The sequence below is a fragment of the Papio anubis genome, chromosome 14 (assembly GCF_008728515.1).
Source record: "Papio anubis isolate 15944 chromosome 14, Panubis1.0, whole genome shotgun sequence".
NCBI lineage: Eukaryota > Metazoa > Chordata > Mammalia > Primates > Cercopithecidae > Papio > Papio anubis.
Window position 1 is genome coordinate 86,624,435 of NC_044989.1, and position 21,721 is coordinate 86,646,155.

Genomic DNA, 21,721 nt, shown 5'->3' on the forward strand with positions numbered 1-21,721 from the left:
AAATGTACTTTAATTTGGTATTATGGTTAGTTAAGGGAAAGAACCTGGTAATACAGAAGAAATAGAATTATAAATAAAGAAATATGGAAACTAAGGGAAATAAAGACACACTAAGAAAAATGACCCCAAAATACTGGTTTTCCTACTTTAACCAAATCAGCTCTTGTCCTTTTAGGACTCTGCCAATAAAGACATGCTGTATTTTTATAACCATTAGCAAATATAAGGATTCCACTTCTTGGCATTTACACCAAGGACTAAATAAAATTTATCAAGAATCAAAAGCTCTTTACCTCTGACAAAAGAAAGTGAATGAAAGTACACTGAATCTTCAAGCCATCTCCCACAAGCTTTTTTCAATAAATTAATGTATTGACCTTAAGCTTATTTACCTGTGTTCTCCTGCCTCCCTTAAGTGTACGCCCAACCTAAAACTCATAGGCATATGAGCATGTGATGAGGCCCACTTGGATTTACATAAGTCAGTCCACTGCAGGACACAATGTAAGCATGAAGTCTCCTACAGCTTTTGTACCTTATTCAATCAAAATCAAGCACAGCACATTCAAGGTCATTGGCTTGAGGACTTTACAGCACCTCAACTCCCCACGTAGCAAATGCCTCAGGTCACTCTGCCAGCAAAAAACCATCTGCTGCTCCCTGGTAGCATCCCCTCTGGTGAAATATGACTCGGCTATTATAGAGTCAGAGACCGACACAGTCCTGGGAGCCACTTCCTGTCGCCTGCCTTCCCTTAATCCTAGCCTCGCCTGTTGAGTGGGGCTAAGAACACGCTAAGAATACGCACAGGCAAGCACATGGATGGGGGGGGCGGGGAGAGGGGGATATCGTCCAAAGCTGCTGGGTTCGAGTCTTGGCCTCATTGCTGGCTGACATATTACTCACTTGGTGTTTCCTTGTCTGAAAATCACACGAACCTCATAAGGAATGGAATGTCTGCAAACTGCTTACAGCAGTATCTAAGGCCCGTGGCCCACTTAATGGCAGCTTTTACTGCCACCACCACGAAAGCCACATTATTATTTAAATGAAAACATAAAAAGCTACTTTTCAAATTAGCAAATGTATTTTTTTTTTTAAATTTCCAAGTAATCTGGGTAGGCCCTTCACCACTTCTTCCTACATCTAGTCCCTTCGCTAATCCACAGCCAACAAAGGTGGGCAGAGAAGGGAAAGGCCAACTTAAACAACCGGGATCCTTGTGAAGCCACAGTGGTGCATCTGGTGGGAAAAGGGTCTGGGATGCTGGGCTCCTGGCCACCTGCCTGATTACCTAGTGGCAGACAGCTGATGGGAACAGAGAAGCTCCAAGGAGCAGAGGATGCCGATCGACGCTAGGCATCTCTGAGTAGCCCCTGGCACTCCCTGTGCACAGAGCTCTCCATCCCTGCGGCAGCACAAACCCCAGAAAGATCTGGGAGCGCCTTGTCCTTCCTCCTGCTTCTCAGCTGAGTGTCCCTGGACAAGTTACACAAATGCTTCAAGTGTAAAATGTGGACATGAATAGCACCTACCTCCAACGACTGTGGGGAGGGTGAAATGAGGAGCCTCTAAAGTGCTCTCTGCACAGTGCATGGCACTGAAAAAGTACTTGGGAAATGAGAGCCTTGGTTTGACGTTAAACGATTATTCTTCATACTCCACCACAATCCAAATGAATGATGTGTAACTGTGAACCACTGTGGTGCAAACAGCTTATAATTTAGGAGGCCTCGGACCTTTGGGTGGGTGGTGAGGGTGAAGCAGGCACTGGAACACACTGTGTCTTCTTCCCTGCAGCCTGCCTCTTTCCCTGCTCTGTCCCTCCCATGAGCACATGCTAACTCACGCCCCTGCCACTCCTGGTCACGAGTCAGCTGCTCAGGAGATGGGGGAGGAAGTTCTATCCTTCCCACATGTCCCTCTGGATAGCTGTGACCACATGGGGTTGCCCTTGAGGACTGAACTTGGAGAAAGAAGGAAGGGATTCAAAGAGGAGAGAAGATGCCTTCACGGGCTGATGGGGGATTTCTTCTGGGCCCTTGGGGTTAGGCTGCTTCTTAAAACTCATGTTTGTCAAAACAAAGGATCAAAGTCATCTGTGGACCATGAGAACCATTACAGTGTTGGGATGCTAACGCTGGCCAGGGGCTACTATGTTGCAGAATCCAAACTTAAGTGTTGAATACAAGATCTATTATACAGTTACTAAGGTAGGCTTTCTGGGATGGCTATTACAATTTCTGTCCTGATTTACATTTTACAACGTAGCAAGACAGAAACATTTCCCAGCCTCTAAGCAACTAGATGGGCTAAAAGCCCCGCCTGGGAGAAACCAGGACCCTCCATTCCAGGTGCCCCTGTGTCCCGGAACTGCCCAGTGACCCCAGGGGCTGGCAGGGCCCAAGTTAAAAGTGCTAAGTCATGCTGACGATGACCACGGAATGGCCTCAAGGCCAGACCTACCTTGGGAACAAGGTACTGCTGATCGGTGCAGGCCAGGACGTAGGCCTCTGCCCGGCCCAGCTCACTCTGGGGGAAATGGGCATTCATCTCATCTCCATCAAAGTCGGCATTATAGGCCTTGCAGTTGGCATAGTGGAGTCGCAGCACTTTCTCTTCAGGCAGGATGCGGGCGTGGTGGGCCTGGATGGAGGGTCTGTGCAGGGTGGGCTGTCGGTTCAGTAGCAGAATGTCCCCGTTCTTCACATGCCGGCACACCTGGGAACAGAGTGGACAGGTGGGTGATCAGTGCAAACATCAGTATCACCACTGCTCTTTCCAAGTGCTCACCTCAACTTGGCCAAGGTGTGGCTTCTGTCTCATGTTGTAGTCAGCTAAATGCAAGTGGAATTTTTAATGTGGAGTAAAACCCTAGAAATCTCTGAGAAATACCTCCTAGGCCCTTCTGGTCCTGGCCCTTTACAACCCTGATCTTGGTTCTAGGCTCAGAAGTATAAGGAACAAATAAGACCACAGGTCTTTGTCTTCTTCAGAGAGGTATAGCCCTCCCAGGTTCCTGGATTCCTCTGAAAACTAATCTGAAGAAAGAAATGGATATAACTCCTGAAGACATAACCATAACAAAATGAAGACATAACCATAAAACCACTGGGTTTGAAAGGCATTGGCAGACTCTCAAATCCCCCCATGATCACACACATGATCAAATCCCCCCATGAGTACATTATTCTAAACAGAAATTCTACATTTCACAAAAAATTTGCCCAGCTTCATACAGCAGAGCCAGAACAGGGTTCTTAGTTAGTTCAATGCCCTCAGAAAACACTTTATTGCACTTCAAAAATTAAGAACTGTACATGGTCATCGTCTTTTGGGAATGGAGTTTGAAAATAACTATTAGAACACTTAAAACACATTTCCTGTTGGCTCTTCAGGGAAAAAAAAAAGCACCCACACAGGTTAGATGAGTATGCAGCAGCATTTACAGTGGCAAAAGCTAGAAATAACCTGACTGCCCCATAGAAGGGACAATAGTGTGTCCACACTATGGAATATTATGCAGTGATGAACAAGGATAAGGTAAATACATACAAGGTCTGAAGTGATGGCAATAATGTATTACAGCAAAGAAAAAAAATACCCAGGTGGCATGTGACATGATGAAAAAAAAAGCAATTTAAAAACCGACCCAGCTTCTGTGTGTGTATATGTATGTGTGTGTGTGTGTGTGTGTGTGTGTCTATATGGGAAAGGGGTGCTTGGATCCTCACTAGGCTGTTACTATTTTTCTGAGACAGGGTCTCTCTCTGTTGCCAGGCTGGAGTATAGCGGTATAATCATGGCTCACTGCAGCTTCAACCTCCTAGCCTCAAACGATGTTCCTGGCTTGGCCTCCCAAAGTGCTGGAATTATAGGCAGGAGCCACCACACGGAGCTACTTTCCTACATCTTAGCATTGTTCTTTCTATAATGAATATGTGATGCTTCTGTAAATTTTAAAAAAGATCTTCACTTATTTTTAAAGAAAGAAAGAAATATTGAACAAGTGTTATGCTTATTGCGGGAGGGAAAACAGAAAATACAGACAATTTTAAAGACAAGAATTTAAAAATCACAAGTAATTGTACCCCTCTAAGATAGCCACTGCTCATACTTTTTCCCCCTTATAAATACCTGGCTGGTCATGTCCTTCTGACAGACATCTCTCTCACAAAGCTGACTTTCCCGTACAGCCTATTAAGACCCTTACTACCCTTATCTTTAATTATATTAACTACGGGGCCTCCTAAACACTGAACATAAAGTGACACCTTAAAAGACAAATGCATGAAGGTAACTGCCACCCCATGCATTTTGAAGGGCTCCTGTTAGTAGTACAAAGGAATTATGGAGACTTGGTGAAATCTCTGCCTCCCCAAATCTCCTCTAAATCACAACAGATAGTAGGTAGGAGAAAACAACAAATTATTGGAAGTCTAGTTTCTTCTTATGTTGCCTACATTCATGAAACTGTATGAGAAAGTTCACTAAAGAGAGAGGCTAGAAGTAATTAAGAGATGCTCCCCAAAACTCTCTCCCCAGTTCCTGTTCAGTGAGGTTAAAAGTTCTCTCTCTCTAGCTCAGGGAAGCAGGGAGCAAAATCCTCATGTGCTACAAAGCAGTCCTAAAAGTACCTAGCATGGAGTCCATCATTTTGCTTCCCAAGGAATTCAAACCTTCCCCTCCCCATTGCCAAGTCCCATGTTTCCACGGAGACCTAAACTCTGAGGGTTCCCATGAGCATCTGCCCAGGGCACTGGCTGCCGTCTGACTGCGTCATACAAGCTGAGGTCTTCTTTCTTTAGCCTCTCAAGGGAGGAACTGCCTAGGTCTGTGGCCCAAGCCCAAAGAGCCAGGCTGGGCCTAGGATTTGAGTCTTGCAAATTCGAGACATCCTCCAGCGTAAGCAAACTTACCACAGCTGGGAAGGTACACAGGCCAGTCTGGCAGGCACTGGCCAATCCAAACAGAAGCCCTGGAGCACAGGGTATTCCCCTTGCCAACCCAAACCCCAGGCCCTTCCTTTCTCTTGTCTCTAAATAAATACTGCAGTGAAAATGAACGTGCCCCAGTGCCCCAGGGTCAGAGATTTAAGAGGCAGGCTCGGAGCCAAAGGCGGGCTTCTAGCAGGCTGCTGAACAGGGCAATGAGCCTTGGATCTTTGGGCCATTTCCTCTTTTATTTACAAGGCCCAGGGGATGGGGCAGAGCTTTCATACCTCACAGGGGAAATGGGTCCTTTTGGCCTTTCCCCTCCTCACCTAGCCTGTGGTTCCTCCTCACCCAGACCTCAGTGTTTCCTTCCCAATCAGCCTCACACAGCCCTTCAGCCTTGCCCTGGCCCATATGCAACACATTAACCAAAGTCTTCAAAAATTACAGGCCAGGAGCAGTGGCTCATGCCTGTAATCCCAGAGCTTCGGGAGGCTAAGGAGGGCAGATCTCTTGAGCCCAGGAGTTGGAAACCAGCCTGGGCAACATGGTGAAACCCCACATCTACAGAAAATACACAAATTAGCCACACCTGTGGTCCCAGCTACTCGGGAGGCTGAGTCAGGAGGATCACCTAAGCCCCGGAGGTGGCGGCTGCAGCAGCTGTGATTGCGCCACTGCACTTCAGCCTGGGAGACAGAATGAGACCTTGTCTCAAGAAAAAAAAAAAAAAAAAATCACAGTTTTGGGGGTAGCAGACTACAGTCCTCAGGCTGGCCACCTGGTTCTGTAAATAAAGTTTTACTGGAACACAGCCATGCCTATTTGTGTACTATCCGTGGCTGCTTTGGCATTAGGCGGCAGAGTTGAGCAGCTACAGCAGAGCCTGCATGGCCCAGGACCACAGAAATATTTACTATCTGACCCCAGAGGAACAAGGGCTTGCTAAGGCCTGAGGGAGCAGCAAGAGTTCGCTGCCTTCAGTCCCCTCTTTAGCTCTGAGGCTGGCCCCAGCACCTGGCTCACAGCTGCCTCCTGATGACCTCAAACTCTCCCTGCCCACTTGCCCTGCACATTCCCCTCAAACTTGTTTCTTCTTGGGCATTATATGCTTAAAGTCACTGTCTGTCACTGCTGTTCCCTGTGGTGTCTTCCACACCCCTCCGCAACAGCAATACATTTATATGCTCATTTCCTAGTGGTTCCCCCACCATGCTGTCAACTCCAGGGTGGCGAGGATCCGTCCACAGGGACTGCAAAGTGCTAGCATGCAGGGGGCATCAGTACTGCCTCATCCCTCACTGCTTCTCCTAGTCTCTCTGTCATCCTTTCCTATTGTGAGTCTGTTTCACATGTTTGACCTGAGTTAAATGTAAGTGAAGTGAAATACACCTTGCTTCTTTTTGCATTGCTCACAGAGTGCCTAGCCAAACACCAGGCACTTAGGAAAGGCAGACTGATTCTACGAACCTGAATACAAACCTTACTTTGTGCACTAGAGAAGAACAAAAGAGGTGACTTATCTGTGTTTGCATGTGCCCCAGTGCCAAAGGAGAAAACAGGCGGTGTATTACTGCTGTCCCTCAGGACGGCGGTGAGAACCAGAGGAAGCAAGAAGGCCTGTGGTGAGCAGTGATGAGCATCGCCGCAAGGCCAGGAGCATTTCCTTTTCCTCTCGGTTTCTCCAAAGTTTCTTCAAGGCTGATGCAACTTTGCAGAGCTGAACTCAGTGTTAAAGAAGAGCAGGTCAGCCATGGGGTATGGGTGGGCAGAGGGCAAGGAGAGGCCTGCCTTCTGTGCAGGTGGGTGAGGAAAATCCAGGCAGTCACCCATTGACTCCGGTAGTCACTTGTGGGTTACACCCAAGTCGAATCCATTTCCCTCCAACAACTGCTGCCACTGTTGCCTAGATAGGGGTCATCTGCTACTCCCCTCCCAGCAGGAATGGCTATTACGTGACAGAGCCACAGAGCTGTCACCTGCTGATTTCATGCATTCAGCAACATTGTTAATTGATCATGTGCTCCTTCCAGTGGAACCAGATAGAGCCTCAGGATTCCCTACCACAGCACTATGGGCTGGCATTAGCAATTGCCCAAAATGAAAACATTAGTTATAACCTGCCACTTGTTAGTTATCACTGGCACAGAGCACTGCCTTCCTAAGAGTGGCTCTCAAACAACAGCATGCAGAAGAACCCTCTGGAAAGCATGATAAAGAAAGATTCTGAACTCTATTCTCAGAGATTCAAATTCAGTAGGGGTGGGGGGATCTGCATTGCTCACAAGCTCCAGGGATGCTGCTGATGCTGGTCCGGGGACTACCCTTTGAGTAGCCCTGTTTAAGGGCAGTCATTCTTCTGCCCAGGGACTACAAGGTGAATCTTAAAAGTCACCCACGTGTGGGGGAGTTTCCTCCTAGGGATGGGCTCCTGTGTCAGCGTGCACTGGAGCCACACCTGATGGCCACCAATTACCAGGATCCGAACAGGAGCCGGATAGGTCCCTGACCAAAGCTGCCCATACTCACAATTTTTGTCCCCTGGGGCTTAGGTGCCCCCGTGGCTGGGGTCAGGAGCTGCTTGGCCACGGCCTCTCGCTGGGTCATGTCCACAGCACTCAGGGCTGTGCGGCTGCCGTCCTCATTGATGACCATGGAGGCTCCTGGGTGCACATTGGGGCCGTTGATGACCGCTTGCCTAAGTTCCTGAACATTCCACGGGGTAACTGGCTGCGGGTAGGTCAGTTTTGTGGCAAATACCTGGAAATGAGGAATGGAGGTAGCAAATCAGGGCAGGGAGAAAAAAAGGTCTCATGGACCCCAAATCTGTCTCAATAGGCTGTGTCTTTTCCCCCAAGATGAGGAGGAGCTATCTGACTTGGCCAAGAAGGCCATCCAGTGAGCGAAGTAACATCCTGCCTGTCTTCTGCTACTCCCTTAACGGTATAGAGACTAGGCCTCCTTTTCCAGCAGTTAGTCTGAGGAGTATAATTTAAGTGCAGCAGTTTACATATTACAATTTTTTTTTTAAAATTTTTTTTTTTGAGATGGAGTTTTGCTCTTGTTGCCCAGGCTGGAGTGCAGTGGCGCGATCTCAGCTCACCACAATCTCCGCCTCCTGGGTTCAAGCAATTCTCCTGCCTCAGCCTCCCGAGTAGCTGGGATTACAGGCATGCACCACCACACCCAGCTAATTTTGTATTTTTAGTAGAGATGGGGTTTCTCCATGTTGGTCAGGCTGGTCGCGAACTCCCAACCTCAGTTGAACTGCCCACCTCGGCCTCCCAAAGCGCTGGGATTACAGGTGTGAGCCACCGTGCCTGGCTAATTTTTTTAACCCACTCTAAAACTTCATTTTCTTATCTGCCAATAAATTCAAAGTTCCCAAAGGTGGCTTGGGGCACTTGCTTGAGACAGGTGGCAAATGCCTGTCCTCAAATACCACAACATTCCTCATCCACCCCAGCAGACATCACTAACGGATCGTGGTGCTGTCTCTGAGCCCAGACATGGCATTGGAATCTCTCAGCTCCACAGTTCTGCAGCAGCCATTACAATCAAGGTGGTACTTGAGATGAAACTGACACATTCCTCTGACACCTAAGAAAATGCAGTGTGCTGTGTTTAAAGTTAGGCCTGGGAGACACTCCAAGTAAAACAAGTTCCCTGTTTAAATGAGTTTTTGAGCTACTGAATATTATAAATCTCTAATGTACCTTCCAAATGTATACAAACACACCAGAGGCTCTGAGACATCCTACATAAAGGAACTCGTCTAGCTTTGCACAGGTCCCGTGCAGCAGCACTTTCTCAGAAGGCTCCTGGGGCTACCCCAGCCCCTGCGTTCCTCAGCCTGAGCCTGCTCTACTATTGCTGATACACTTACCACCCATCACCGTTCAACAGAGCATATCTATACTTGTTTATCTATTTACTGTCTGTCTCCACCCCTGGACACTGCTTTATATAGGAGCACACTAGTCTGTGCTTCACTGCTGGTCTCTAGCTCCTTGTTCCTGTGGCACCTGTCAACAGCACTCTATGGGAAGCGTGTGATCCAAGAGGCCAGAGGCAGTTCTATCTGCTCTGCTCTTCCCAGCTATACTGTGAGGAATACCTACACCCCAGGCCACCATGGCCCTGAGACTCGCGGCAGTCTGCAGGTGGGCAGAGAAGTGACTTCGGAGTCTCTCCTCCAGGGACAAGCCACTATCAAACAAACCCAGATCCACAAACGAGAACCCAGCACCTTGGAAGACAGAAGAGGCAGCACAGAAGGTCTCTCGCAGAGCTGGGGACGCTGTAGGCACTATGAGGTCAAGGCCAACAAGGCTGGCCCCTGCCTTCTGTCCAGAGAGGGCAACCAAAAGTTGCTACATGTCTCCTCGGGGCCTCAGATTTGGGAATGTCACCACTGGACTTCACAAAGCTGGTCCTCACCATGTGATCCAGCTTTCAGATGCAAGGACTATGGTTCCTAGGAGGCAGTGGGCACAGGACTGGGCCTTCTCGGACTGCCTTTGTCCAGGAAGCCCAAGTGTGCCACAGAGAGATGAGGCCATGGGGACACAGGATGATCGGAAAGAACACTTCAGCGCTGCTCATCACCAGTCCCCAGAGAGGGGTGGAGCGGGTGGCGCGCGAGGAAATGAGGCTCTCCACGGAGGGAAATTAAACCACCTTCACATTACTGACCTCGAGGCCTATTAAGGAGGAAGCTCATTAAAGGCTGCTGCTGCTGAGCACCATGGCGTGAAGTGCTAAGCAAGTGAGAACATGAAGCTGGCTCCCGGAGGGGGTCGTGGGAGAGCACTAACAGGTGAATAGTAAGCTGCTTACCCTGAGAAGCAAAACAGGGCGTGGGCAACATGCACACGTCTCTCTCCAGGACTCACTCCCTTTCCTCTTCCCAGTAACCTGGGGTACACATTTCTGATGCCTGGACCCCATGCCCTCTTCCTCTCCCCTGTCATGTATTCAATTTGGTGAGGAAGGTCAAAAGACTAGGCTGAGGTGGGCAGGAGGAAGCTATGTGGGCAGGGATGTGGAATACCCCGCAATCAGCTCTCTAGTGCTGACTTGTGGGTAGAAGGTGTCTGTAAGCCTGGCAAGGAGTGAGAGCAATGCCATCATGTGGCTTCCAGTCATCTCCTCATGAGCTGTCCAGGAAGAGGCAGAAGCTAGTTCTGCCCAAGCCACTATAATCTGCTGCACATCCTGTCCCCAGCCCTCTGTGGCATTCCTGTCTGCCACCCACAGGGAACAAATGAGCCCTGCACACACACACACACACACACACACACACACACACACACACACACCATGGGAATTCCAATTTCGTTGGTGTTGATGTACATATCTGGGCAGATGACTGAGCGTGCAGCGTAGTCCACTCGCTTTCCCATCATGTGTTTTCGGAACAGGCCTTCTTTCTTTTCCAGGATCTTTACGGAGAAAAAAGGCCATAATAACATTCAACAAGAATTCCAGTAGGCTTATTAGTTTCTTGTTTCAATACACAATGTTTATTATTTATCCTCTGCAGCTAGCAGTGGGAATCCAGTTTTTGCTCACCTGCCTAATGCCTGGGTACTTGTCCATCATTAGTTTGTCCATCTCACTATCGAACACAATATTGACGTGGCTCTGAAGGCGAATCCAAATGTTGTAAAGTTTGTCTATGAAGGACTGGCCTGGAAGTGTACTCAAAAAGGATCGGTCAATAGCAATCAAAGAGTCTTTTTCCTGGAAGATAAAACCAAGAAAAAAGGAAGGATGGAAAAAAGCTCCAAAAGGCCTGGCTTGATTTAATTTTTCTTTCTTACCCTGGCTCTGACGACTATGCACTCTGGAGTTTATCTCCTCTGAACCTGACAGATCAGAGACAAACGTGCTGATAAATCAATCTTGTAAGTACATGTCGATAAGACATATCAGCACTATTACATATTTACCAGTCTGTCTCTTTCTAGTAGTAAGATGAATTCAAAATGAGTAAGCATGCTCCTTTCTTAAAGCATTTGCTGAAATTCTTTAATATGCAATTCCTAAAGAAAACTAAGAAGTCCTTCTCACATCAGTACATTTCTCAGGAAGTTCTGTTATCCCACCAGATAACCGATTCTCATATGCAGTTTCAGTTTTAGTTATGGCTTTGAAAAACTTGATCCAAACCACTTACAAACATGCAGGTGGAACAATTTCTTAAGAGGAGCTAGGTTTGCCATATGATATTCTATGTCATCAATTAAGATGTGGGTCTTCAACTGAGCTATATCAAGTTACTGGATGATTGCCAAGTCTCATTGGAATATTTAACCAATCCTTTTTTAACATTTTTGCCTCTAGCTCCGTCTCCTCCTCTCTCCCACTCCCTACCCAGGGGACAGAAACTGCCTTCCGCTGGTTTAGAGCACCACCTATTGATACTGTCTGGCCACCTACTGGCCCCATTGGCTGGGTATGACACAAGCAGACAGATGGTCCCATGTCTTCCAGTGTGGGCAGATGAGAGAAGAAACCTGTCAGTGTCTTGAGGTGGGAGGGTGACGGTGGGTGAAGATTCAGTAAATGAGAATGTCATGAAAACCCAGTAGTGATGAAGTGGGCTTGTCCTCAACCCTGAGGAACACAAGAGTCTTCTTTAGTTGGAGGGAAAATAGATGTATTCTACATAAAACACTCAGGGTCCCCTTCTGGCTGGAGTCCCAGTGGGAGATATGGTCACCTGCATGATGACTGGGTCCTGTTAGCCCAACTCACTGCTCATGGCATTACCTGACTCAGGACCAGTGATTGTGAAATGAGTGAGAACTTGTCTCACTGGCGTATCCCCAGTGCCTAGATGGTGCCTGGCAAGGGCTGCCATGAGGATGGAACACAGAGAGTAAGGGGGAAGAAAAAACATGTCCTGTCAATCACAAGGAAAGAGGACACTGGGGCATAGGAATCAGAGGATGCTATTTGCCCCTCAGAGACCAAGCATTTGTTCGACAAAGGGGATGATCAATTTTTTTTTTTTTTTAAATTCTTGAGATGGGGTCTAACTCTGTCACCCAAGCTGGAGTACACTTGTGCAATCATAGCTCACTGCAGCCTTGACTTCCCTGGCTCCAGCAATCCTCCCACCTCAGCCTCCTGAGTAGCTGTCACCATAGGCATGAGCCACCACACCCAGCTATTTTTTGTATTTTTGGTAGAGATGGGGTTTCGCCATGTTGCCCACCTGGTCTAAATCTCCTGGGCTCAAGTGAACCTCCTGCCTTGGTCTCCCAAAGTGCTGGGATTACAGCTGTGAGCTATCATGCCTGGCCAGGCTGCCCGATTTTTAAGGGACATCCAACTAAGATTCTCAGCTCTAGTCATTGGGAGCAATTATCCCATGGTCTTTCCTTGGAAACTGCACTAAGGCATGCAGATGGCTGATTTCTCTCACACTAAGGAGTTTTTAAAAGCACACCAATGCTGGCCGACCAGGAAACAAGCAAAACCAAAGAAAGCCCCAAGTGTAACCTGCAGCTTAAGTGTCCAGGAGACAGTGGTGCCACCTTGTGATGGGCCTGGCAGACAGCGGGACTGTCCTAGTGGCTGGAGTCTGAGAATCCTGTCTGTCTACCCAAGGCTGCCTATTTGCATCCAGAGAGTACTTTAGAGCTGGGAAGGATCTTGATGACCTCAGCAAGCTTCCTGGGTGCCCAATTCACCTTTGTACCCACTGAAGACCTACTATTTAACCTGGCACACAGAAGGGGCTCAGGAAACGTTAGTTGAAACTGTCCTGTTCTGAGAGGAATTTATACTCTGCAATACTACTTTCCTGACCCCAATGCTGGAGACATTAATGTGTCCAAAATAGAGTTGACAATATGAACTCTAGTACTGTGACCCAGAAGGGACACTCTTAGAGCCTGAGGGAAGCAGGCTATTCTTTCTAGAGCTTCTGAGAGCTGGTAGCCCAGAACAGCCTCAGTGTGAAATCTCACCACAAATCACATGCATTTTATAGCAGACACTAGTATAAGAAAGTGACTCAACTAGGGTCACCTGGCATGGTCGTTCGGCACAGAACCCAGACCTTTCCATGCTCAGACCCATGTGCGTTCCCCTAATGTTCCTAGGTGCCCCCTAAGCCCACAGCTCACACTAAGGCTGCCGCCAGCTGCACAGAATATCCCAGGAAGCATCTCCTGGTAACCCGTGTCTGCATCCACACCGCACAGAGTTAGCACCAAGTGTGTGTGCTCATCACATCAGCACCAGAGCAGCCCTGACCTCATCTGGAGGGGGTGCGGCCACTTCCTCTGGCAGCTTCTGTTCTTGGGCCATCAATGCCAGAAGTTTTCGAATCAGAACTACATCCTTCATGACAGCCTGCAAGTTCACCGTCTGGCCATTGGTAAACATCTGGTCTCCTAGGCGACTGACTGGGCGATACCTGCAGGGGGAAATACAGAATAAACGAATGTTTAGTGTGAGGAAAGGGTCATGTTCTTCAGCCTCTCACCCATGCCTACTGTAGGGAGCACACCCCACCATGCTCAAAACAACCAACCTTCCCAATCAACATTCCAGCTGGGTGTGGTGGCTCAAGCCTATAATCCCAGCACTTTGGGAAGCCATGGCGGGTGGGGTGGATCACTGGAGGTCAGGAGTTCGAGACCAGCCTGGCCAACATGGTGAAACCCCATCTCTATGAAAAATACAAAAATTAGCTGGGTGTGGTGATGCATGCCTGTAATCCCAGCTGCTCGGGAGGCTTAGGCAGAAGAATCACTTGAGCCTGGGAGGCAGAGGTTGCAGTGAGCCAGGATCATGCCACTGCACTCTAGCCTGGGAGACAGTACAAGCAAACAAGCAAACAAAAACAACTAACATTCCTATCGCATTCACAACAAACAGGAAGGAAAGTAAGCCCTTCAACCACCTGCACCTGGAGCAGAACTGCAGCTCTGTCTCAGTGCCCTTGGCCCTTTCACCTCTCCTAGAGGTCACGGTTCAGTTCCTTAGTAAGCTTTTCTTCAGGTGAAATAAGTTAATTAAAGGGTATTACCTTGAGGGTGGCACCACCAAGAAATCGAGAAAGAACACACTGGGATTGAATCTGGACTCCATACCATCATCATCCATTCCCGAAAAAAGGTAGTTCAGAAAGAATCCTGCATTGGAAAGCAACCAAGGAGACCATTTACATCTATCACTGAAGGCATGGGAGGACAACCATAAAAATATTACTGAGTGAGGAAAAAACAGAATACAAGATAATATGTAGAGTTAAGGTCACATTTTTCTTTTTCGAGACAAGGTCTCACTCCTGTCACCCAGGCTGCAGTGCAGTGGTGCGATCATGACTCACTGCAGCCTTGATCTCCCAGGCTTAGGCAATTCTGCCACCTCAGCCTTCCAAGTAGTTGGGACTACAGGTGCGTGCTATCATGCCCAGCTAATTTTTGCACTTTCTTTTTTTTTTTTTTTAAAGAGATGAGGTTTTGCTTGGTTGTCCAGGCTGGTCTTGAACTTCTGGGCTCAACTGATCCACCTGCCTCAGCCTCCCATATTGCTGTGATTAGAGGCATGAGCCAACGTGCCTAGCTGGCCTCATTTTTCTTTATAAAAACAAAAAATAGCCTCTGTGTACATGACAGTTTGTATGCAGGGGATATGACAGCATAAAAATGGGTACTACAGGGACAATAGCTCTTAACCCAGGAACTGAGATGAGCAAGGAAGGGGAAGAAACTTTACTTGTTTTTAATCACCCTCCTGGACTATTAAAACACATACACATCACACACATAATTATTACTTTGATCTTCATAAAAAAATGTTGAATAAAAATTTTTTTGCTAAGTTAGCCTCCTCCCACCCCTAACAGGTGCTGCCAAGAAAGGATCTTCTGTGGACCAAAGCTGTATTTCAGGTTTCTGGTGATGTGAGAAAAAGATTAAAATGTGCTAGGGCCTGCCGCAGAAGCAATCATACTAACTCCAGTGCTTTTTTTTTTTTCCCTGACATCTCTTTAACAACATGTTCATTTGTAAGTGCTTCTTATTACACAGAGGTTATAGTCAGCGTTCCACAACACACTCTCACATGGGCTTGAATATACTGCATAGGTTTTGTTATACACTCAGAAGGAAAGAAGGATTTTCCTTACAGTAAAGTCTCAATTTAAATAAGACAGAGTTCATTCTCTGATTCACAGAAGGACAAAGCATTTTACTTATGGGCATTTAAAATAAGTTACACTGAACCTTCTAAAAATACGCCAACCTGTATTAAGCGAGGCCTACCTGCAGTTGTCATTTGATAACCTGGCTCAGCTGCAGTAATTGTCAAGTTTTTGGTGCTGGGTATGACCTCGCCTGCTCTATGACATCTCAATGTCAATGTGCCCTGAAGACTGCCCCAAACCTCTGGATCAGTTCCAGGACAGAGCTACAATCATCACAACTTAAAAGAAGTAATAAGGCAGGGTTAAGGAGTGCAGGAAATAAAAGCCTAGAGGAGATCAAGGCTATTTCTTTAGCCTGATACAGCACCTTCATTCTTCCACAGGGCAAAAAGGTGTTCGCGGGCACTGGTGGGTGTTAAGTATCCTCGTTTTCCCATCTGAGCTTCCTCAATTCCTGGAGCCAAGGAGGAGAATCAAAGTGCAATAAATCAGGAACAGGTACTCTTTCTGCAATGGGATGTATCCATTCTTTATTACCAAGCCTGCAACTTGACCACAAAAATCAATCTCTACGGTAGCATATTCTCAGGCCTGGATTCCCTCTGGCTGTTAATCTCATTTCTATAGTAATAAAAATCATATGGCTACTGTATAAACCCCCACCCCCCCAAAAAAGCAAAGAAAACATTACCCATAATCCCATCACATTAACAACTATCACTTTTATATATTGTTTTCCAGCACTTTTGTCTATAGAAGTATTTTACACAACTGTAATCTTCAGTGTGGATTTATTTTGAACACTACTTTGCCCTTTTAGTATCATCTCGTCAGCATTTCTGCACGTTGCTATGTAGCTTTTGCCTGATCACCATTTTTCATGGCTATGTGATAGTCCATTAAGGATGATTGCTAATTCACTTAACCATATTCTCATAATTGGACATCTGGATTCATTTCTGTATTTTGCTATTATAGGTAACATTATAATAAATATCTTTATCTACCTGGTTTTTACCAGAAAGGTTCACATAAGCTGAATTATGGATAAGTAAGTATTTTTATGGGTAAATACAGACTGACTTCTTTTTACAAATATACTGGTGTGCGAGGAATAGATTGGGCTTGGTTTCTCACACTAAGCAAGGTCACTCTGGGATGCTGTCTACCAGCGACACCCAGGTTACATTAGAAAACCAGGCTTCGGGCTGCCATTCAGGAGGTAGGGTCCAGGCATTTAGATGATTAACTAAGACAAGTAAGTAGTGTGTCTTTCAGGTTCAAAACTTTCTGGGCACTTTGGGAGGCCAAGGCAGGCGTATCACCTGAGGAGTTTAAGACCAGCCTGGCCAACACAGGAAACCCTGACTCTACGAAAAATACAAAAATTAGCTGGGTGTGGTGGTGCACACCTGTAATCCCAGCTACTTGGGAGGCTGAGACAGGAGAATCGCTTGAACCTAAGAAGCAGAGGTTGTAGGAAGCCGAGATCGTGTCACTGCACTCCAGCCTGGGTGACAGAGTAAGACCCTGTCTTAAAACAAAACAAAAACCCAAAACACCTTTTCTGGATACATCCACTGAAACTAAGCATTGCTCAATTTTCCCTTTTTATACACGTATCAGGACAGGAACTATGCCTTCTCTGTGTTCCCAACACTTGACAGGGTGTCTAGCTCACAGCAAATTCTAAATTAAGAGTATACGGCTCAAATATAGATGTTTAAAATAGCCTAAGATAGTCCACACTTAAAAACACCACTCTTGCCTTTTCCTCCATTTTTTTTTTTCTTCGAGATGGAGTCTTGCTCTTGTCACCCAGGCTGGAGTGCAGTGGCAGGATCTTGGCTCACTGCAACCTCTGCCTTCCCAGGTTCATGTGATTCTCCTACCTCAGCCTCTCAGGTAGCTGGGATCACAGGCACACGCCACCACGCTCTGCTAATTTATGTATTTTTAGTAGAGACAGGGTTTTGCCTGGTTGGCCAGGCTGGTCTCGAACTAATGACCCCATGATCCACCCGCCTCGGCCTCCCAAAGTGCTGGGATTACAGGCATGAGTTACCGCACCCAGCCTCCTCCATTTTTAAAAACTAGCTTCATTCCACCTCCAATTCTCCAGCTAGTTTCTTTAAAATCTGCAGAGGATATGTCATCATAGGTTTTTAGAGAAATCCCTAACTTGGAGAACAATTAACAAAAGCACCATAATTTAACTAGTCTCTGTTAATAGGTATTTAAGTTATGTCCAGTTCTTTTTTGTTTTGTTTTTTTGTTTTTCTGAGATGGTGTCTCGTTCTGTCACCCAGGCTGGAGTGCAGTGGCACGATCTCCGATCACTGCAAGCTTGCCTCCCAGGTTCATGCCATTCTCCTGCCTCAGTCTCCTAAGCAGCTGGGACTACAGGTGCCGCCAGCACGCCCGGCTAATTTTTTTGTATTTTTTAATAGAGATGGGGTTTCACCGTGTTGGCCAGGATGGTCTCGATCTCCTGACCTCGTGATCCGCCCGCCTCAGCCTCCCAAAGTGCTGGGATTACAGACGTGAGCCACCGCGCCCGGCCCATGTCCAGTTTTCAGCCATTCAAACAACACTGTGAGTATTCTAATTCCTTAGGATAAAGTCATCGAAGCAGAATTGCTAAGTCAAGGAGTCTGCATGTTTAAAGTTTTGATGTCGATAAAAGCAGAATATTTCAGTGAGTTAATGCAGATGAAGGAAGCATGCGTATGCAATGAAGAATGGCATTCAGGGACAACCACAGCATTAGAAAGTTACATATGTTCAGGGGGAGAAAACAGACTCCATTAACCTGCACTTTGTGGGCATTTCTGAAAATGAATGTCTGAACTTTCTCTTCTACTCAATACATCAGAAATGCTGAAGAAGATCAGTCAAATCTCCGCAGCTCCTGTCCCAGCAATGTCCCCACTGCAGTTTAGTCACCGTGAAGGCAGAGGCTGTTCTTCAATCACAGGATCTTAGAGTCAGAGGAGAGCTGTGGAAGCCCATCTCCTCACACGAGCTGCATCCTCTCCTAACAAGAACTTCTGCAGCTTGCAACAATGACTTCTGCCTAGCTGGGATTTCAGAGCATCTTGAATGTGTGTTTCTTTCAGCTGTGAGAGGTGCCACAGGAAAAAGGGATAAGGAGGTCAAATAACCTGGGATCACAATGGGTGGAAGTGTCTTGGCTATACGAATTCTTATTTTAAATGTTAATGTGCCTTGTGGGGCTCAGGGGGCACAGGGAGCGTGCGGGAGCAGCACGTGCAGCATTTCACAAGCTGACAGCGCTCCTTGTGGGATCACCAGTCCGTGGGGACTACTCAGGCACAGCCCTCACTTTTTTTTTCTTTTTTTGAGACGGGGCTCCGCTCTTGTGGCCCAGGCTGGAGTGCAATGGTGCAATCGCGGCTCACTGCAACCTCCGCCTCCCGAGTTCAAGCGATTCTCCCGTCTCAGCCTCCCGAGTAGCTGGGATTACAGGCGTGTGCCATCATGCTCGGCTAATTTTTTTTTTTTTTTTTTTAAGTAGAGACAGGGTTTCACCATGTTGGTCAGGTTAGTCTTGAACTCCTGATCTCAGATGATCCGCCTGCCTTGGCCTCCCAAAGTGCTGGGATTACAGGTGTGAGCCACCACACCCAGCCCAGCCCTCACTTTTTGAGTCCCTCTGATACCAGGAAGATGGTCAGACCCACGCTGAGGGTTCTCGCCTTCCTCCACATCACCTGCTCCCCAGGGTTACTGACCTATGTCACTTGCAGCCCCTTCAGAGGCAGAGACCACATGGTCTGGTCTGTATCTTGGCATCGTGCTCATCACAAACATGGTCCTTGGCATAACGCTGAGTGCCCAACAAATAAATGTGTGCTAAATACTGAATACCCAAGCCTGGAGCTGTAGAAGACTACGGTCTACTTGTTTCTAATGCACAGACTTGTGGTTGCACCATCATATTCGCATGGCTGCAATGGAAGATGACTTTAGAAGAATGGGTTTGCGGAAGGCATTGAAAGGCTACTTACCTGCTGGACATTTGCCCCACAAAAACTATCTTCTAGAATTCTGACCATCTTTGTTCTCAATCTATGAACATTTTATAAGGCATCCTAAGGGCTACAGAAGCAATTCCCAACTGGTATTACAAGAAAATTGTTTTGAGGGCTATTTAATGGTTAAGTGCAGGAAAATCCACTCTTATGGTATTAACTGCCAACCATGAAACAAAAGTAAAAAGGCTTTCTAAATGCAATGTGGTATCCTGGGTTGGATCCAGGAGCATAAAAAGGAAATTACTGGAAAACCAGCAAAATTTTAAAAGTCTGTAGTTTAGCCAGTAGTGTTGCACCAATGTTAAACTCAGTTTTGACAAATGCACCATGGTAATCTACTATGTTACATTAGGGCAAATTAAGTAAAGAGTATAAAGGAATTCTCTGTACTATGTTCACTACTGTTCTATTAAGTCGAAAAATTATCCTAAAATATAACACTTAAAAAATAATGATAAACAGGTTTTTCATTTACTCCAGGTCATGCCAGAGTGTTCAATGTAAAAGATACATCATGCATCTTCAGGAGGGGATCTTATTTCCATGTTTATTCCATATTCTCAAGCCCTGGTGAAAGGTTTAGTAACAGTATCTGCTATGGACTTCCACGCATGTAATTTCTTCAATTCTAGGCAAGAGGCTTTATGAATGCCATTATATAGAGTTGGAAATGGAGGCTCCTCAAAATAGCCTTCTATTAGCCACTCAGAAAAAGTGGCAGAGCCAAGTGATAATTGTAGGTTGTGCTTTTTCTTTCTTTTTTTGAGATCGAGTCTTGCTCTGTCACCCAGGCTGGAGTGCGGTGGCACGATCTCAGTTCACTGAAGACGGCGCCTCCTGGGGTTCAAGTGATTCTCCTGTCCCAGCCTCCTGAGTAGCTGGGATTACAGGTGCCTGCCACCACGTCTGGCTAATTTTTGTATTTTTTGTAGAGATGGGGTTTTACCACGTTGGCCAGGCTGGTCTTGAACTCCAGACCTCAAGTGATCTGCCTGCCTCAGCCTCCCGAAGTACTGGGATTACAGGTGTGAGTCACTGTGCCCGGCCAGGTTATGCATTTTCTATCCTGGCAAGCTGATGACTTAATAGAAAATGAACAGTTAATATCTACATAGCACATATTACACAGCAGGTACTGCTCTCAGTGCTTCTCTTGGAATACTCTATTTAATCTTCTGACCACTTCAGAATAAAAACCAAAAAACATTCTTAAATAAGCCTACTACTATAAAAATTAAAAAGTGGGAGTATTAAGTTATCTCAAAATTTGTCCGAAGCAGAGCTTGGGTGGGACAGAGCTGAGGAAAGAACTCTACCCAGGGGGGATGTGGGTGGACAGACAGGAGCAGCCTGGCAGGAGGCACTAACGTTTTGCTGAATTCTTGTAGTTTTTCTTAAAAATTATTCGCCTACATTTTATTCCAAAATAGATCCACACTTGTTTTACAGTAAAATATTTCAAAATATTTGCCAGGTAAATTTCTTAATTTCTTCCTGAAAAACCTTTCAGAAAAACGACCAGTTAAGGCAAGAGGCGCTTGTGGGGCACTGCCTCATAAAGTAGCCCCTGCCATCAGCTCTCCCGTGTGAGAGGCCTGAGCTGGGCGCTCGCTGGGGTCCCCTTAGGCCTGAGAGGCCTGCACACTGTGCCTCTGCTGGCCCCTCCCAGACGTGGTGGAGAAACACGTGGTGAGGAGAACCAGGTATTCCCAGGGTTTAGGACACATCTGCTGGCCTCACATGGAGCTCCTCTCCAGACCCAGTCTGCTCACCCAGGGGCTCGGAGTCCTTCTGGCCAGCTGTCCTGTGCACCATGGCTGGAAACGTGATCGTCAACTTGCTGTTGTGTTCCTTTCGGACAACAGATCGTCCAGTCCTGCGCAGGAGGACAGTTGTGATTGAGGAGATAAAAAACCCGTAAGATATTTAATAATAGCTATGAGTGACTGCCCAGACCCAGAGACGTCTCACCTGGGGAAAGGGCCCTGATACTTACTTGCAGTGGGGACAGCGCTTAGCATTCATATGTGCCTTCCAGAAGACAGCAGTGAGCTTGCTCTTGCTCTCACACACATTCTTTACCTGTTTTTTTTAAAAAAGTCAGAGAACCTTGGAGTGCCATTTTGAAGAGAATCCAATATATTTACTTTATTGTTTTCACCTTTTATTTTTAACCAGCGGAAACACTCCCACCAACACTTTCTTAAACAAAATCTTCCATAGAACCCTAATATAGTTGAGCTCTGACAATTACTGAGCGACCTCTTTAAACCTTCAGTTTCCTCAATTATAATATGGGAATAAGAATAGTAACCACCGCAGCAAGCTCTTACTAAGATAAATAATCACGAATGCAGTGGGGGCTTGAAATACAGCCAGTACTCACTAAGTGCTAGTTACTTTCACTTGTAAAAGGAAGCCCTCTGGATGCAGCTGGTCTGCCTCAGAAGGACCTCAGAGTTCTGCAGAAGGCACATCCACAGTCCAGCCCCATGAGTGGCTCTGCACCTGGCAGCAGATGGGAACCATCTGGGAGCTTTTGTAACTCCATTTGGACC

The 21,721-nt window shown here is 46.7% G+C and overlaps 1 protein-coding gene across 2 annotated transcripts in view; it reads right to left on the reverse strand.

Moving 5' to 3' along the window:
* Positions 1–21,721, reverse strand: part of POLR1A (RNA polymerase I subunit A) — an 83,273-nt gene that overhangs the window by 44,587 nt on the left and 16,965 nt on the right. For both annotated transcript variants that reach the window (XM_003908920.5, XM_009184583.4), the window contains exons 5-13: positions 21,160–21,245; positions 20,936–21,039; positions 15,473–15,559; positions 13,984–14,089; positions 13,206–13,368; positions 10,509–10,679; positions 10,256–10,378; positions 7,464–7,694; positions 2,467–2,721 (exon numbers count right to left, since the gene is read on the reverse strand). In XM_003908920.5, coding sequence (XP_003908969.2) covers positions 2,467–2,721; positions 7,464–7,694; positions 10,256–10,378; positions 10,509–10,679; positions 13,206–13,368; positions 13,984–14,089; positions 15,473–15,559; positions 20,936–21,039; positions 21,160–21,245 — 1,326 coding nt within the window. The remainder of the gene's footprint in view (positions 1–2,466; positions 2,722–7,463; positions 7,695–10,255; positions 10,379–10,508; positions 10,680–13,205; positions 13,369–13,983; positions 14,090–15,472; positions 15,560–20,935; positions 21,040–21,159; positions 21,246–21,721) is intronic.